The sequence below is a fragment of the Seriola dumerili genome, unplaced genomic scaffold (genome assembly GCF_002260705.1).
Source record: "Seriola dumerili isolate Sdu_G_001 unplaced genomic scaffold, Sdu_1.0 BDQW01000017.1, whole genome shotgun sequence".
NCBI lineage: Eukaryota > Metazoa > Chordata > Actinopteri > Carangiformes > Carangidae > Seriola > Seriola dumerili.
In genome coordinates, this window is record NW_019174272.1 from 4,493,240 (window position 1) to 4,512,930 (window position 19,691).

At 41.4% G+C, this 19,691-nt stretch overlaps 1 protein-coding gene across 1 annotated transcript in view; it reads right to left on the reverse strand.

Annotated features, from left to right (window-relative positions):
• LOC111227713 (bone morphogenetic protein 1-like) overlaps nt 1-18,910 on the reverse strand; it is a 30,615-nt gene extending 11,705 nt beyond the window's left edge. The window contains exons 1-6 of the mRNA XM_022753377.1: nt 18,679-18,910; nt 10,360-10,473; nt 7,100-7,225; nt 6,368-6,485; nt 4,732-4,910; nt 4,138-4,243 (exon numbers count right to left, since the gene is read on the reverse strand). Coding sequence (XP_022609098.1) covers nt 4,138-4,243; nt 4,732-4,910; nt 6,368-6,485; nt 7,100-7,225; nt 10,360-10,473; nt 18,679-18,823 — 788 coding nt within the window. The 5' untranslated portion in view covers nt 18,824-18,910. The remainder of the gene's footprint in view (nt 1-4,137; nt 4,244-4,731; nt 4,911-6,367; nt 6,486-7,099; nt 7,226-10,359; nt 10,474-18,678) is intronic.
• Between the last annotated feature and the right edge of the window lie 781 nt (nt 18,911-19,691).

Here is a 19,691-nt window from a genome sequence, read left to right on the forward strand (position 1 = left end):
TTGATTCTTTTAAATCTACTCTTCTGTGGCTAAAATGCAACAGATGGACAGTTGCAGTCAGTTTCAGGTCGGGGTCACACGGTTTGTTTCTGAGGTTAACACTGAAATCATTCTTTGCACGCGTCTGCCCTACAGATGGACCCAAACTAAAAACCTAAGACCTTCTGCAGAGTCACAGAGCGTTCAAAATAAATTGCATGAGCTGTGAAGGTAGGAACGTGAACAACAGCCACATTTCTTGTTTGGCTTCAAAGTCCAAAGACTAAAAAACAATCAGGTAAAGCATCTACATAGCTTTTTTTTTTTTTTAAAAATGGCAGAACACAACAGTTAGTCGAGAACAACTCTTTTCACACTGCTGTCTCACTTGACACTTTGCTAGTTTATCATCTCCATTTTTCTAAGTATTGGCGAGCAATGGCCTGGCTCCCTCGCTGTTCCCATGGTGACATGCCTATCAACGCCAGGCATGTGCAAACAGAGCAAACTGAGCTAACAGTTTAGACTCTGCCTGCCTGTCTGTCTCTGAGCTTCCAGGAGCCCGTATGCTGGCTGTCCGTGAAAAACGCCACTCCAGTCGGTGTCAGACCAGACAAAGGGCACACTGGCAGGTCTCTATTTGAGTTGGCACTACTCCATGCACCAGTCTTGAAAAATATCTCTGGAGCAAAGGAGGGGGCAAGCTGAGTTGTGGGTCGGATAACACACCCCAGACAAAAAGCACGGGGATCAGCCCTGCTTGTCCCCAGGAGACACAGCAAAACATCAAGACAAGCCATGAAATCTTCCGAACAACACCCGCAGCAAAGGCCCTGGCTTCCCACGGTGATTTACTGTAAAACACCGAGCAAACACACTAATAATGGGGTAACACAGAGAGACACTGGCACAGGTAAATCAGCCAATCAGCGCTCAAGAAACAGTGCTTGGAATGACTTGTGGAAAGCTAACAGGAGCCCCTTGTCTACTAATACAAATCTGTGAAACATTCCCCTGCAGTGGCAGCGAGTTCTCTCTCACATCTAAACAGTCTTATAGATCAACACAGTTCCACGAATTAGGACAGCAACAGAGTCGGAGCGTAAACAGAGCGGGGCGGATTACCCGACATAAACATACTTTGGGGCTGGGCTGTTCTATTGTGCAGCAATCTGTACTGCATACCAAATCCAAATCAAGACCTCAGAATGATAACAGCTAAATGGAGATCCTGTGTTTACGTGCTGAGTTGACTAGAATCCCAACAAGATAAACCCATTCATCCAAAACTTAAAAAAAAAAAAAAAAAAAAGCAAACAAAAATTCATCAGTCGCAGTGGACTTTATTCAGGTCACCAAGGTGATCCTGTAAACCCGAAATGAAAGGTTGTTGTTTGTATAAAGTAAAAGAAGTTTTGGAGTATGATGTTATATTTCATACCATATGTTACTTTATGCCTCTCTGTTCCCTCGTGTTCCTGTTGTCCTATACAGTGTTTAACACGAAAATAAAACAAAATCTAATCCTACAAACAAAAGTGCTCTATTTCAGCTCCATTTTGTTCGCAGTGCATTCTTGACCTAAAGTTTGGATGCAGCCAGACAGGCATTTCTGTACATTGGCCTACACCCAGCCACTGCCTCCATTTAGACAAAGATTCCCTCTCTGCTTCCCAGAATCTGTTTGCCGCATGGCAGTTGATTTGTGAAGAGGCCCATACACTGAGAGAGTAACAGCGTATGGGAGAGCTGGTGGTAGGAAAAAAAAAATCCATATACAACTGACACAGAGGGCCAAGCAAGAACAAAAAGACAGCCGACAGCTGGTTCTCATATCAGATTGAGGTAGTAATGATCATAGTCTGGGCTCACTTTTTCTTTTTTTCTTTTTTTGCTTTGACTTACGCGTGCCCAGAGATCACATTACATCCACTCTGACTTACTGAGGGCTGTCAAAACTATTCCTGCTGTAGGTATAACACTGCATATTTCAAGAGACTGCTCCTGCAGCTGTCTTAAAGGTTCCTCCTTATTGTTTATCTATGCAATAGAGGCAAGGGTCAAACCTTAAGTTTTGATACACAAAACTGAAGTCATATCCTGCACACGACAATAGCAGGTAACCATAACATTTACATGACTTAATGTAAAGCCCCGTTGAGGCACTTTACAAAATAATATAATGTACATGGACAGGTTGTGAACAAGCCACTTTGCAATGAGTGTAGTGATGCTTTTGTAATTGCAATGATGACTCAGGCGCTGAATCTGAGTCAACTTCTCCCAAGAGACCTATTTTGGCTTTGCCAGCTTTACCCAGCTGATAAATAACACTTCAAATTAACCACAGCATAAAATGACTAGAGTAAGATCAGTGTTTTTCATAGGGCTATTTCTAGTACGGTTGTTACACCGTGCTACAATACTCCTGTGCAGTGCTGAATGTCAGCACAACATCTGGGAGGGCTTCCTGTTGCATACAACAGGGAGAAACAAATGAGGTCAACAAGCGACAGATTTTAGCGTCATTTTCAGTATGACACATATGCAGTTCTGCTATTACAAACAGAAGTTTATCTGTGCAACATGTTTCCAGTCTCCTACAAATTCAATACCAAATATGGTTTCAGCTGGGCCTCCAAGGTTTATCTATTTATGCCTATTTATTATTTGTGTACTGTCCAAAATCTATGATAAACATATCTAAAATAATGTGATTCTTTTTACTGTGGCTGGGGAGCATTAGCAATTAGGCAAAACTTTACCTTCATGTGTAAGGGGTACATTAATTGAGACGATAAAATTTCCACTACTCCATTTTTAAGCATGTGTAGGTGATTATTAAGGCTTGACCTAAATTATGCTTGGAGTGCAAAAGAAATTTAGTAGAAAGGCTTCTATGATAACACCTGTGTGCTATGAAGGTACTAAAATTCTTTGCAGCATACACCTCGGAAATGAATCTACAAGTCAATGCGGTAGCCTAGGGTGAATATCACGCTACTAATCGTTAAAGCCTCTTCAAAGAGCCTTTAGGAGCATAATGAGGTGGTTCACAACTTTTACAAGACGCTTCACATAGCCTTGAAAGTGGCGCACAGAATTTTTGTTGTGATGAAGCAGGACTACTGTTGCTGGACCAGCTCAGCTCCAGGACCGATGCTGCTTTACTGGGGCTGCTGCTGCAAAAGCAGCAGGAATCGAGGAGAGGAGCCTTAATTTGAACAGGCTGTGGGAAGGAACTGGCATATCGCAGACAAACACTTTCACTATGGCTACAAAGACTTGGCTTTCACGTTAAAGATAAAATCTATAAAATGTGAATCTATTTTACGTTCATAATAATTTTAAAACGCTGCTCAAAACACTGTAAAGTGTAGAGGATAATGTTTTGGATGCCAGAACGAGCAAAACCTACAGTATTAAGCAACAACTCAGCTAAACATGAAATAGACTAGACTTGACCCACTCTTGGTCCTAAAGGGAGAGGCTGACTGGAACTAAACACGTCAGATTTCTTCCTACAAGTTACTTCATAAGCCAAGTGTATCATTTTTGATCCTCAGTGGCCCCAATACAGCAATTTAATCTTAAAAATGACATAATTTACATTAGTACTCATCCAGTCTCCCAGAAGCCCCACGCCCAATTGAATGTGAAACTTTTTTTTAAGTCAAGCCAAAAGAAACTTAGACAAGAGGAAGAGAGTCCTCATTTCCAAATAGAAGCTTTTGTATTAGCTTCTTTATAAAGATCCACTAAAGACCCACCTTCTCTCAAGAAACCAGTTTCTTTAGTAAGAAAACAATTCAGATCCAAGACAGACATTCAAGTGACAGTGAGGCTTTTCAAAACCTGATGTCCTCAGGCTGCATGTTAGTTTTCTAGTGATGTGTTACAAGGGAAAATGGAGTGTTTCATTCTTTCTTCTTCCCAAGCTTTGGGAATCAAGAGACATGACTCAGCAGCGGCAGCAGCCCATATGAACAGACCTGGTGCATCACAGATCTATACAGTCATAAAACACTCTGAACAGAAGTGGAAAAAAGATGACGGATTAAAAGGTTGCATCAGGGTGGAAAACACTCTGGCCTGACTTGATCTATAGCTAGTCTTCATGTCTCGAGCGTATGCAGTGCAACTTGGTTTGGCTCTTACCTGGAGAATGTATTCCTGGCATAGTGCATGATACTGTCAAAGTCATAGACTTCTCCTAAAGAGTCCACCTCCCCTGGCTCCATCTTCAAGAAGTTATACTCCTGTCCTGTGAAAGGAAAAGGGGAAGGGGAAATATGAAGCCAAGTCAGACTGTGAACCCTATTGTATGTATGTCAAAGGTGAATACAGCAGATCTACTCTGTCTGAAAAATGTATCAAACAGTGACACAACAGATACAAATGAACCACTAGTATAAGTGCCAGACACAGCTGGTTTGCCATGGGTTTAACTTACAATGTTTTACAGCCTGTTACAGTCTGTCAAAACAAAAAAAAATAATTTTAAGTTGTTCTGCCGACTGATTGTCATGATTAACTGAGTTTATATGTGGTTTGATAGATATAAAAAGACTTTTTCACAGAAATCTGGAGGAAGATGAAGATGAGTATATATCCTACTAGTGTTTTTTGTGTTTTCACAATCTTAGCCCAGCCCACTCTGTGTGTACAAATATGTGACTTTTATTATTTTCTCTCCCGCTGTGTCTCTCCAACATTATTGCTGAGGGATTGCTGTGAGTCCTGTGCTCCTACCTGGTTGAATGTTGTCCCTGATAATGCTGACATGTTCGTCTCGATCAGGTCGCGTGTGTTCATGCCAGAAGCCAATCACATGACCCAACTCATGCACCACAATGCCAAACTTGTCACAGTTTTTCCCAATGGATATGGCCTGGGGGCCTCCTCCACGGCGACCCACATAGGAACAGCACCTATGAATCAGCAACCAGACACGGAAACACAGAAAAACAGTGTCACCAAAGCCAAAATATAGTGACTAGGCTTATGTTTTTATAAATGAAAAAAAATTACTAACAAGCGAGTGGAAACTAGAGAGGGAGGCCAAAAAAAGTCATGTTTCCGAGGGGAGAAGAAAAGGGAATGTGTCTCTGGCTCTATAAAGTGTACTAGCTCCTATATTTCAACATGCTCTGTATGTATATAATGGAGGTCATGACAAGAACGGCATTATCTCAACAACCTCTGGTCTCTTCTACAGGAGATGTGTACAAGGCGACCCGTCATCCACACCTACAGCAGTGACATTCATTCATCCATCTGCCAATGCAAATGCTGAGAGTGGTGGTGGAAGCTGGCTGACTGCAGCCCTCCATCTCAGCGTGACATGAAAGGTTCAGTGTGGGAGTCTGCAGGACGGGCACACACATCACGGCCCTGTGGGCCAGACAGCCGCTCTCTAATTACTGCCGGCCCAGCCAGGCTCTCCTGAGACACGCCTTGAACTTTGCACAGGACAGATGGGGGTCTGCTGAATATGCAGCAGAGTCAAGCGTTCCCACTGCTAACCGCTGCCGCCTGCGTGGATAATGTCATCCCTGTTGCTCCAGAGGCCAGTTACCAGGCTAAAAATGGCTATCAACAGTTGGCTGGAAAAAGTTGTGTTTCATGAGCTGCTTCCGCTTTCTCTTAAGTTGTTTGTGTTAAATGATCATATCAGTGGGAGAGGTACATTGTGTGTAATGACATAATGCTTCCAGCTTGCGGTCTAAATCTGTGTGAGGTTAAAACATGGGAACTGGGAACATTTTAAGTTTGTGTGTCCCCTGGGAGCCTCTCTAATACCTCTCCTAACATCTCTGACCTCCTTTCCTCAGAATCCTAAATTAATAGGTTGGACTGGTTTGTGCTCCCAACAGCAGCAAATGTTTTAATTTAAAAATATTTCATCATCAAATAAAAGAGCCCTGCACGTTCAAACAGGTTGTCAATAGTCGCTTAGCAACAACAAGAGCCACAACCAGCACTTCCCCTGTGTTTAAGGAGAATTGCTGAGTGGACACTGAGCATAACTTCAGTGGAGTGCGGTAAACAGAGTTATGGAGGGGCTGAGAAAGTCTCTCCCTTGGGTGCAGTTCTGTACACCATGTACAACACAAGTGCTCAGTGAGTGATGCAGTGTGGTGATGAGGCACAGGAAACATTCCTGGCCACTGAATGGCCATCTCTTACAGGACTGGTAGGGGGCTGAAATAACAACTCACACAGAGACTGTGAGAACAGAGAGGATGAACAATGGTGAAAGGCTGCTGAGAAGGAGGCAAGGAAAACTATCAAGGCGTTAAATAATTAGCTGTAGATAACAAAGATCATCAGAGGGTGGTCATTGTTCAGTTCCTTCACGTGGGAGCTAAAAACCCCACTGACTCACCCACATGGTCGGTAGGTGAAGACAATATAGCTCTCCTCCTGCGTCCTCTCAATAAAGGTCACACAGGTGTGCTTCTCCCAGTGCCGCATGGCTTGGCGGAATATAGCCCGCTGGCTGCCTGAATAGGATGACAGAGAGGGTAAGATCAGCGGAGCTAACAAAAACACACTCTAACACACAGCATTTTATAGAAATGGAGAGATGAATAGAAAAGTGGACAGCTGGCAACAGCTTGAAGATGTTCCAGTTGGATAGAGCGTTACTGGAAATAAAGATGAGCAGAAGAAAATGACGTTTTTGACCTTGTTAACCATCATGTACACATTTTGAATAATAATATTCACAAGGTTTCTTAATCTTATTATATGACAATGGCACTATAATGCATTTTATGAAAAAACAGAACGAGTCCCATCATACACACATTTCTAGGTGACTTGACTAGATGACGTATTAGTAGTGTATTTCTTTATATCATTATTTATTTTGAGAAAGTAAAAATTAGTCAAAGATGATGCCCCAGCACTTTATCCTTACCAACATTTCAACAGAAGCAAGACACCATCAACATGTTGTATTCTTGGGATTTTAACTTCATCCAGGAATAATGTTTTAGATTTTTGAGAATTTGTGCCCTTTAAAGGATATAAAGTGAAACTTCTGATTGTGCTACATTACATTTCATGTGACTGTTTTGCTTATAAGGAGGATCAGTAAATCATTGTTACTTACCACTAAAGTTACCACTGATGACATAGGGGATAACACCTTCAGGCCAAACGCGTTCAGGTCTGGAGGTGGCAGCCCTTTTCCTGCGATGTGAGCCTTGCCTATTTTGGCTACTCTGATTGGTTGATCCTGAGCATTTCCAATCAAGACAACAAAAACAACAAGATAAATAATTCACTACATTTCTGGGTCTGACAGAGCAAATGTTTCTACAACTTATGCACAAAGAGCAAATATGCCGTACCTCCGGATACTTGCTCGGATGACAAATGAGGAAATTATTCAAGGTTTGATGCCATTCAGAAATTCTAATAATCATTTCTCATTTAAGAAATTACATTTACTTCCTCAAAGACGCATTTGTTCAAACAGCATTGTTCAAACAGCATTGTTCTTCCTTTTTTGCACAAATGGATTTTATTGAAGCCGAATTCTTTCTTCCTTCAAATTAATTTCAACATTAATGTCACTCAAACAGACATAAATGCAGAGTAACCATGGAGACTAAGCTCCCACCTAACCCTGGTGATTATAATAAGAACCGTCCATATGTGAACCACATATAACACAGTCACTCTACTGTACTTCATTATGTTGCAGAACAAGCGTGTATTAAATTGAGGCAAATATAGATAAAACCTGGTATCACCAACTTCAACTCTCAAAAGTCAGCAATGAGTGTCCAAAGAAAGTATTACTTTACTTTTAATTAGCATCTGATGATCTGCATTAGGTTAACAGGACAATATTTATAATCTAGCTTCTCATGAAGCTAAAATGTCAAACAAACATTTAGATTTTAGTTCTAGACAATCTAATTATGGATTGTATTGCATCCGGAAATAAAGTGATGCTTTAGTGTGTTTTATGCAGCAAAATCCCCTTTCACAAGGAAATATGGTGACCTAGCAAGGCACTTTATCTGATTACATGATATGTTACAACATCATACAAAAATATATCCTTTGTTAAAAAAGCAGAAGTGAATCCATCCCTTGTAAGGAAGATCAGTGAAGCAACTGCAGGAGAGAATACTTTGGCAATCTGATGACTCAGGCTGAGATTTGCTGAAAAAGACCTTTACATTTATGCAGTGTATGAATTTGATGAGTGTGTTGGGAAGACGTCATGATTTTAACAGAGTCATACAATTACAAATTTGTATAAAAAGACAATGTGCTGTCAGACCTTTATATGTTCCTTTATTTCTTTTTTCATTTGATCAAATTGAGAGCGATGGGCAACTCTGATTTGCTATTAGAGCACTGGGAAACTGCTATCAGAGCGCTGGAGGTTTTCTCTCCAGATAAAGCTGCCAACAGCTGATTTCACTCAGTTTCTCATTTTTGGATGAAGGTTTTTGACTTTAATGAAATTCAGCAGAATCCCCATGGTACATTGATGCGTGTCATTGATTCAGGATTCATAAAAACACTGATTTACCAAGTCTGAAGAGTTCAAAACTTCAGTGTCTCAACAACTTCACTTTGAGACATCACCTGGATGACCCTGGTACAGGCCACAAGGCTCAACGCATTGGTCTCCCAATAAAATTGGTCTTTACACTACAAGTCTCACTGTAGAGACAAAAACAAGTACATCTGGTATCAAAACATCCTGTGCACTGCCTCTTGCTCCATAATAACACTCAAAGCTGTGCAACTACAAGTCCTCATCTTTTCTAACTAAATTTAATTAACATGCATGCCACAGTTTGAAGCAAGTTTTTCAGTTTTTTAGTTTTTTGCCGGAACAATGTGTTCTGTAAATTTCAGGCTGCAGGAGTAAATCTTAGCAGCCTGGCGAGATCAATTAGCACGTACACTTGTGCATGTGTTGAGGAAAAGTCTGATAACAGCCAAATCTGCTCAGTTAACTGATAAGGAGTACTGGGGAGACAAAACTTGTGGAAGATGTGTTAATTACAATAATATGATTAAATCTACCATCTTCATTCATAGTTACACAGGGAAGGTTTTTTAGGTTTAAAGGCTTAATCGCTTGTTATTTGGATTGTGTTATTTATTTAACAAAGTGTCCCTGCACTTTGGTATATGTAGGGCATGAAGGTTCACAGACAGGGAAATAAGATAACAGACTAAACTGGTGTTGACAAATGTTTTGGATCCACAAACTGAATTCTTTGGCATGATATCGAATTAATGAAAATTGTGAGTTGAAATACGGATGACCTGTTTAGTAATCAATACTGTTGAATGATTTGTATATACTGAGAAAGAGTGGAGTGGAAGGTGAACAAAAAGAAATTAATATTTTACTCTACTGCGTTGATTCATAACTATATATTCTTGGACATTTAATTGGCTTGTATGTACATCAGACATTTGTTACCTAATACAGCGAAAACAACCATGTGTAAACGTTATCTCAACTACTAATTAGGAGCCTTAGGAAGATACATGGGAGAAAAACATTAGAGAATAAATGCTGCACCCATGCTTAATGTGTTTTTAAAGAATGGTCTTATGTAATACCACTATATTAAAAGTGTTTTTCATTTTGGACACTAGAGTAGCCTTTCTACTGCACAACAATTAGATATGCTGTGACTAACCTGCTCAAGTGGAAAAATGAATATTGAGAGATGAGTGTGTACAGACAGTCTCCTCTTCACTTTCTGCCTCAGAGGTCACCATTTAGTCTGATAATTATTCTTGCCTGGTGGATATTTTAAGAGCAGTTTAAATGTATTTTTAATCCCGCAAAAACATTTCTTTTCCTTAACATGCTCATTAACTCAAGTGGAAAACAGCAAACCGATACCATTCAAGCACAGACAGCAACATGCGCATACTTGTTGGGTCATGCTCACCTATAGTTTATGGGATTGCGAAGCCTATCGCTTCCTGCTGACTCCCAGCTGTTGCTTAAATACTGCCTTTCATTTTAAGAACAACATTTACCCTGACAAAGCCCAGCAATTACTGTTGAACATGGAGATACAGGTGTAGCAATGTGTAGTGATAACATGATAGTTGTGGATATAAACATTTAAAGAGAGCTCAAACACAAAGCTGATGTCAGACAGGTGCTGCTGCTGAGACTCAGTTGAGGATGATAGAGAACAAAATACTGTTGAATATATTTTTTTCCAAAATGAGAGACAAAATGTGGGAACTATGTTAATTTCAGGTGTTTTGTTGCAATTCTATCTACAGTGACAATCCAAAAACACTTCCTCAAAATGATGAATTTTCACCAAAAGTTGTAATGTTTGAAGAAGTGTCTTCTGTTGTTATTACCTGCATCTGTGTGATTGACAGTATGGACAGTTCTCTGAGCCAGATCTATTATTCTGTCTACTTTAAACGACAGCAGGTCCTCCTCATCCAGAGCGATGTCTCCCAGAAAGGCAGCTGAAACAGACAAACAGAGATGGCACATGTCAGACGACATGTAAGGCAATTTCACTATATGGAGCATCAGTCTGTGCCGCCCGGTAGCCTCAAGCTTTTCCTGCAGCTCAGACTGAGATAGGCTGCATAGACGCCCAGTCAAAGCACTAGAGGAAGGCCTAGAGTTTGTAAAACACATATGCACGCAAACACACACACACACACACACACACACACACACACACACACACACACACACACACACACACACACACACACACACACACACACACACAAAATATATATACTTAATTCCTTCCTTGACTCTGTTCTGTTTACCATTTCCTTGCAGTCAAATAGAAACAGAGTTGGGAAACAGCAGTATATCTGTTTGGATAACAGGAAGGCCACTTTGTCTCGACTGCAAACTACAGGATGCAAATGTAAGCAACAAATTGCATATGGCTTGTGAAGGTTCATGCAATGAGGAGAGAGTATGAACTCAGAAACCTGACTGTTGATATGATTAATTGAGCCAAGTTCAGTCCAGATGTTACCAAACAACAAAACTCACACTGTGCTTTGGCGCCCTTGGACAGTTAATGAGAGCTATCAGATATGATACAGTGAGACACTGACACTGCCTCGATGGAGTAATATGGGGCACCTTGAACGAGTAATAGCTCTTTAATGAGGCCAAGGAGAGGGAAAAATAACCAAACAGTCCCACTTTATGAGGAATGTGCTTTATGGGATTCCTTACTAAATGCCCCATTTCTGTGGCGGATAAGCTGGGAGTCCTCTCCGCAGGGACAGGGCGCTCAGTTTTACAGGCTTTTAACACCAGCACGTTTCCAGAATTTATGGCCCGGCTTGTGTGCACGAGTTGGGGGGAGAGGAGGAGGAGGTGGAGCTGCTGGAGGTGATGGGGAGGTTTGGGAGAAGCAGAGATGGGAGACAAAGCAAAGTGGTGGTACCGTGACCCATGTCTGAACAGTAGATGACAACGAGACAGGAAGGGAAGAGAGGAAGAAGGCATATCCCCTCTGCCCACACCGCAACTCTGAATAGAGAAGACAGATGTGGAGCAGAACGAAAATGACAGCCTTCTGGATGTGTGTTCAGAGGTTAGTGTGGTGAGGAGAGACCAACCCTAAAGGATAAGAAGCCGGTAGAACCATTAAAGTATAGAGTTAATGGGAGCGATTTACAGTGGTTGTTTGTCGAAAGTTTGAATCTGTAAATCTTCACTGTGTCACCCCAATACAAGCTACCCTTACTGTGAATTAACATAGGAAAATGTTAGCTTTGAGGCAGTACATACGAAGCTTTGTTCATTTAAGCACACAACAAAAACATACACTGTCTTTTATCTCCTGCACTTGAATTAAAAATTCAACAGAGGACTGAGACAAGAGAGAAAGGGATGAAAAGCTTAATAGAAAAAAAGATAAAAACACTTGGCTCATGTCCTTATTCACCAGAAGAGTATTATTTAAACAATCTGGAGTTGGATTTAGTGGATGAAGGCCAGTCTTCTTCGACTGCAGGTCGTAGAGGATACACAGCAGAGTGACTGTGTTTGGGTTTAGAGGCTAATGACAGCAATAAGCAAAGATGTAGATCACTGCCGGCAAGACTGGGCATGCACAGAGGACAGGTTTAAATTCCAGAGGTCAAAGGGATCCTCTAATTTGTGCCTGCAAAAAACACTAATTCACTCCTACGAAATCCATGAGACACAAAACAGACTACTCACAATCAGCAGTCATACTGACAGCCACTGCCATAAACACCACTGATAAGGGGAAGCTACCAGATGTCGTGCAGTATAGGACGGATGGGCTGACTACAGAAGGACATTTTTCTCTTTTATCGTCTCATTTTTTATTTGATTCCCAGAACTGGCGGAGCATGGAAAAAAAAAAGACAGTACTTGAGCAATTAATTCCAAGTTTCTGTCATATAAGACCATATTCAAAACACTTCTCAAACTGTCTTCTCAAACAATAATTGGGGGACCTTTCTTTTCACATGTAGTGTTAATTTGCACCATATTAGCAGTGTTATGTGCAGGCCGTGACTAAATAACGAGGTGCAGACCCCCCCCCCCCCCCTCCTCCCCTCCTCCCCTGTTGTTCACAGTGGGCTGCGCTCCCTGCCCATGGCTGAGTCCCAATCATCCACCACTGTGCTGGAGACAGGCCGGTTAATCCGCAGTGTCATTGTTCTCAGACAGCAGTGGAGATTGAAGTGAGCAAATGCACAGCCCGGCAGCATTAGCACTCATTTCCCCCGGGCGCAGCAGTTGTCCTGGAGACGCTGTTGCAGGTTTATGGAAAGACTCGCAGGGATTGTGAATTAATCCCTTTGTCTCCTGGCTTTAATTATCCACAGACACATGGTTTTAGGAATCTTTTGTACACAACTCTGTCCTGGGATTGAGGAAAGGTTATGGAGAAAGGTGATAAACTCATCTAGATACCGAGTGCTGTAATGATATTAGGACAATCACAGAGAGACGGGTGTGTTGTGCTGTAGATTAAAGCTCACTGAATGTGGCAGATGGCTAGTGATCACCATAGAGTACAGTGCTGAATCTCTTTCCAAACATTATTCATTACCTAAATGACAACAGCTGCAGTGATGATACTAATATCTACACAGAATAGTTAGGTAATAGCGGCAGGGTTTTTAGTTGCTGTTCTAGCTCTCATGTCCCTTTTTAGTCCGAAAATAACAACAAAAAGTAACCATTTGAGTTTAGGTGAAATTTTATGTGAGCATATTAGACAAACTAATGTGATTAAACTGAATATATGACAGAGATGCTGGATGAAATGTTGGATTGAATAAATTTGAACACTGATAACCTCTCGCCATCACTGAATTTTTTTTTTGTTAATCTAAACCATCATAATCCTTCTCATCTCAGACTGTCCCCCCATCAATCAGTGTATCCAGTCAGATTATACATGAGATCTCAATCAAATTAATCCCATTGATTCGTGTAATGCCCTAGCCTCGACCTCTGCAGTGACAAATATACCACAACTATTCCCATAAATCTCCTTCTGTGAATACCAGACCACGACATCTGCCACTGAAACATGCACAAACATCAATACTAAGCCTATACAGACACTAACACTAGCCTATATTTAGCGGGTCAGCTCCACTACAAGGCCAGTATACTCCTCAATGTGCTTACAGAGACATTTAGACAGCCTTTCCCCATACAAGACCTAATGATGAGGGCTGAGAAAGCCTGGCCAATATGTAAGCCTGGATTGTATCACAATACCCTGGCACCGCCTTTCACAGCCTGTGTTTGGTAACAAACGCTGCATTTGAATTCCAATAGAGGCCAATAGTGTATTGCATTAAGGTGATTACTATCTGATGACAGTGTAAGCATCACTTTTCAGGTTTCCTTCTGTACCAGCCCATTCTGCCTAATGCTGGCTGTAGCCATTGTCCCTCCAGACACTGTGTGTTTAAAACAGCAGAGAAATAAGTAGAAAAGTAGCAAAGGCAGCGCAACATGAATATTGAGACAAACTGTTTCTATGAAGAAGGAAAAAAACGCATAATCCTAACAAAGGAATGGTGAATTGTATTATGCAGGTCTGTTGTCATGTAAATACTGTACCTTTCTCCTCTGTAAAAACAACACCAGTTGTTTCTTCAGCAAACGCTTACCTTGACATTTCCTAACACTGCAATTTGAGCCCAAGGTGGGAGAGAGAGAGAGAGAGAAAAAAATGTCAGCTCATCTGCTCATTTGCAAAAAGGTAACTAAGGTATAATTAGAAGCGAGGTTCTGGAGAAGTCTCCAGCTACAGCCTGAGATTTGAGTGATTATTTTCCAATAAAAGCCTGAGGTCTCATCAGCCATAGCTGATGAAGGCCGAGTTACTGTCACCACATTACAGTTTCAATCTTATTGACAAGATGAGAGCGGCTTCAGCTGCAAAGGGCACACAGCAAGAGACTGCCGCCCCTTTAGCATTTCACACTCCATCAAGCCCATTAGCAGATTGGATTTCCCAGCTCATCCCTGCCACTGATTACTGATATACCCTACTGCCAGTCTAACCACCTCTAATGACTCATCAGCTCACCAGCCATTTGTCTTTTTTAATGTCAATGGCACACAGTGTTTGAGATCCTTAGATAGATGAATAATTCTTTGCCACACTGCAGGGATTTTCACCTTTGACAAAACTTATTTTGAATATGCAGACTTCTTATTTTTGGTTTAGACAGCAGAGTAACACATACTCACACAGTCTGGCGTGAGGAAACAGCAGGTTTTCTCAGAACAGATGTCCAAAGCAAAGTTTAAATGGGTTTGTGGATGGACTAAATCTGGAAGAGATTCAACCCTCAACACTTTCCATAAATAACAGCTATCTGTGGCTGAAGAAAACACCGTATGTATTCACTACAGGTGGAGGGAGCAGAAAAACAGTTCTTCCAGATGAACAGCAACATAGCAGTGATGAATTATTTAGAAAAAACACACTGTGAATAATCAAGAAATGACTGTTAAGCTGCTCATTATTGTAGGCTAATTGGGCATCCTTTGAGCCATTCAAATGAGCTTTCTCCCAGTGCATTTGTTGTTATTTCGGCTCTGAACCCAGACTCTGTATTAATGTAATGCAAGATTAGTTATTACTTAACTCTGACAACAAACATATTGTTCCAACTAATGCACAGAGATTGTGCCAATAGATTGGCTCCCTAATCACCCGAATCCCACAGAGAGAAATGGTAGGGGTCCTGTAACGTATAAAAAAAAAAAAAAAAACACCCAGTGTGGGCTCGGCTATGCAGCCTGAATTCCATGATAAAAGAAAGGCATCTGTTTAAGTGTTGCTTGAAGGCCCAATCATGAAGTACAACAGGCCCATCACATTGCCAGAGCAGGACTGAGGGATGGAGCTGGGTAACGAGTCTCATCTGTTTTGAGCTGCCATGAACAGAACACAAAGATACAAATAAAACCAAACTTTACAATTTTGTGAAAGGATGCAAATTCACAAAAAACCTGGTCTGGGTCAACTTAATGTTAAAAACTCTCCTGGTACACACATGACTGTCTAATGAGTAATTATGATGTAGAAGGTCACAGTAGCTTAAAAAAAAAAAAAAAAAATGTAATCAAAAAGAATCCAGCTGTTGTATTTTACATGACCAAATCAAAGTCAAGGCCCGACAGAGTGGCGAGAGGAATCACATAAGACTCTTTTGACAGCAAAAAATTCTTCAAGGGCAGCAAGCACACTGGGGATAACCTACCAAGCCCCCTCATGAATGGCCTGCACTCACCTCACCTGGGCTGGTGTGGCACAGAGTGACTGGCCTGTGCTCCACCTTGCAGCCGTGCTTTCCCTTGGCACAAGGTGAATGACCTACAGTCTGTGAGAAGTGCTTGAACCAGTCAGAAGAGAGAGCTGGGGGGCCCAGGGAGATGAGAAAACCACTTGCATAAGAGGGGACAAGAGATGAAGGGTGTGTTCAGGTTGCCCTGTCTGCAGCTGAGGCCACAGCATGTACTCTCAATTTGAGCGTGCTCGACCGGTTGACAGACAATGCTGTCACAGGAGTCTGTGGTAGATAAAGATGTCTGCTTCATGAATTAATGTATACGTACACATCAAACCAGTGACTTCTTTCATGATTATAATTTAAGCAGAGAAGACAATGAGCGTGACTGGTTCTCATCCATTTTTCATTTTGAAAATGAGTGGATCTAATCTCAGTGGGTTGTTAGAGTCTTAAATGACTTCCTGGGACGCTGCCAAGTTTGGAGTTCTGCAAACTAAGGAATTTTCCACTGGTTAACTTCCTAAATAGATGGCATTACTTCAGTGTTATTGCACTGCTCACTCCAATCAATGCACATTTCTATCATGTCTGGTATATTGAAGAGTTATTTAATCCTTTGTAAATGTGAATATTTTTGAGGGATTTTTTTTGTTAAACTGGGGAGGAGTAGCGTACATGAGTTGTGGTAAGAAATGAAGAACTCCCTAAGTGCATTTTTATAAAGTACTGAGGAAATGAAATGAAATGGTCACCACTTGGTCAATTAGCCAACTGATTAGCCATCACAAATTAGTTGAGTATGAAAACACATTTCTCCCGTCGTCTTGTTAGTCATAAGTACCTGAATGGGAGTCATTATATTCACTTCCAAGAGAACATCAGAAAAACAATTTTACACTTGTTTCCCCCAATCAACTGCAAAAAAAGACCCTGTCATTGAAACAGTGTTAAGCAAGGACAGCCCTACAGAGGACAAACCTGAAATGCACTCCTCACAGAGCTCCTCTACTGCATTAGAAACTCCACACGGCTGTAAGCATTTTCCTGAGCGGAAGCAGCGTGACACAAAAATGCTGATCTCAAGGCCACAGAAAGCGATCAAATAGAAAAAAAAAATCAATAACCCACAAAACATCTACTCTTTACCTGGGTCTACTGACGCTAGTATGGAGTTGACTATAGTGGAAAATTTAGTCTCTGGTGCATCAACTGAGTGAGGAGGAGTGAGGAGTAAAAGGGAGAGCTGAGAGATCTTGGACATTTTGCTGCTTAGTAGGAAGGAGAAAAGCAGGTGGGTGTTGGAAGAGCTGGAGACTGGGAGGGTTAAGAGAGTAGGAGTTTGTACTTGTGACCGTCTCCCAACCACCTGTCTGCAGACGGTCCCAGAGGAAACCATAAACAAAACTATGCTCTATTCAAATGACACTTAAAATGGGATTTCTAATAATGATAACATCCTCACAGACAAGACAAACACCAGTCATGACTGGGGATTATTGAGTGGGACTGTCCCTGCTGAGACATTTCCACTTATATCAATGATTTCTTGAGAACAGCATAAGAGTAATATAAACACATCGCTGTCAAACCTTCGTCAGTTTAGTTTTCAGCCTTAAGGAGTCATCAGAACACCACGTCAGCATCCTGTAAATTCATCATAATGATGTAAAACAACCTGGTTTGACCACTTGAATGAATCAGTGTAAACAGTGAAGTAAAAACAGGAAGCAACATCTTCACTGACTTGTACTTAGGGCATGGTTCATCTGCAGTCTGACCTCTGTCATGTTTATGTAAACCCACAATACTCCTAAAGAACCATTTTTGCGTCTCCCTTGACACTTCTCCTCTCACTTCTGCAGGGGAATGATGAAGAAAACAGATAGGTGGGTAGTTGAGAGCTGAAGAACTGAATTGTGCTTTATAATCGGCTGCCACATCAGAAATTGTCAAATGCCAAATCAGTTTGTACTTCCAGGACTGTAGAGGTCATTTTGACTCAAGCCAACTCTCTGTATCTGTAACCTGAATACTTTCACCAGATGGAAAACACAATCTGTTCAAACTCCCCCAAAGGGATTTGGCAAGACAGTGAGTTCACAGTACAGAAAAAAAAAAAAAAGATTACAATGACAAGTCTGATATGCTTCGGCCAAATACTGGGAAAATATGCAGGTCTCTCCACAGCAAAAAGAAGCAGACATATTTATACTTTGAGCCATAAAACAACCGCCAACAGAATAATGTGTGCATAATTTCTAAGCTCCACTGTACTCTTCCCTCTCCCCTCCTCCACTTTGTTTTAGTGGCTGTGTGAACAGCCGGTGGAAAAAAAGACTATTTGTGCAGTGACAAAAAAAACAACCAGAAAGGGAGCAGAAGTCTTAAAATCAAAGTGCAGTAATCCTTTGTTTTCCCGGCAGCTCAGACTTTTTTTAATAATAGCTACACAGGAAAAAGCCAGCAGGAACTACATGATCACGTTTTGAAGAATAAAAAGTGCATTTGCCGCAAATAGAAGGCTGTAACTTTTCAACAAGCACTTAAGCCAAAACTTTTTATGTCTCGGGAAATGTATTCAGAGACTCATCCCTTTTTATTTTCATTCTTACAATCCTTGCAGCCACTCTCCGAGCTAGGTTATTCTAGGCGACTGTGTGCTTCAAATGTTTCAAACTGCAGAAACTATGTCACTCAGTATAAAACAAATGCACATTATGTTCTCTCAAACCTTTTAAAAACTACATCCACTACTGTCATTTCTCTAAAAGCGTTTCTGTGGCTGATCTCAGCAAGCTCCACAAACAGATTCGTGGCATGTTTCTACCTCCACATAAATAAGGTAAATCACACAAGCGTACTACAAAAAAAGAAGGGGGGAAATCTCACCAGCTTTGCAGGGATCCTTATAGTCGATCGCCTCTGATGTGGCAGTGGGCTCCACATAGTAGCCTGGATCAATCGCCTCCAAATCGATCGCCAATATCACGCCGAGACAGGACAGAAGGAACAAACATCTCGCCGTGAGATCCATGATTGTGGTGGGGGAAACGGCGAAAAGCGAGGGATAAAGGTAAAGGAAGAGAGAGGGACGAGAGAGGGACAGAGGTAAAGAGAGAGAGAGAAGAGTGAGAGAGAGAGAGAGAGAGAGAGAGGGAGAGAGAGAGAGAGAGAGAGAGAGAGAGAGAGAGGGAGAAAGAGAGGGAGAGAGAGAGAGAAAAAAATGGGAGGTTTTTAGGGGGAAACGAGAAACCTCCGGAGGGCGGGTTTTAAATGCAGCCTCTCTCCGGTGTCTTCTTGGCTCTGGGGGCAGTGATTTCTCTCTCTCAGCCGGAGCTCCAGGCTAGTGCAAGTACTGCCTGAGAAACTTTGATGATATGGCAGCTTCACAGGGGCGGTGAAAATGCCCCTTTATTCGGTGATGCCCGTGTGCATATTTATTGCTCTCTCGTTGGTTCATCAGGGGTCCCTGAGGAGCTTCAGTGGACTAGTTTGGTTCACTGTGTCTTTGTTAAGAATGAAAACTGTGGTGATATATTCCCCTTTGCTGTCTCCACGGCCCTGTTTGCACTAGCAGACCATATTTCAATATTAAATCGACCGGATTAAAGATTGAATCATATTTAGCTCCCTGGGTCAAGGGCTTGTGAAAAATGGAGCCGTTGTTCTCATTTTGTTAAGTACGTAAAATTCAAAAGTTTAAATTAAACTGTACTTAGCTACATGACAATTTCATGTTATTATTTTCCGGATATTTTTACACTTTAAATTCTTAGCTTTCCTTTTTTTTTTAAACACACACGAGCGCACGAGACAACCTAGCAGAAACGCGCACTGCTTACGCACGCACAATTATTCTCACTCTATTCTATCGCTCTATCACAAGCACACGCGCTCACATA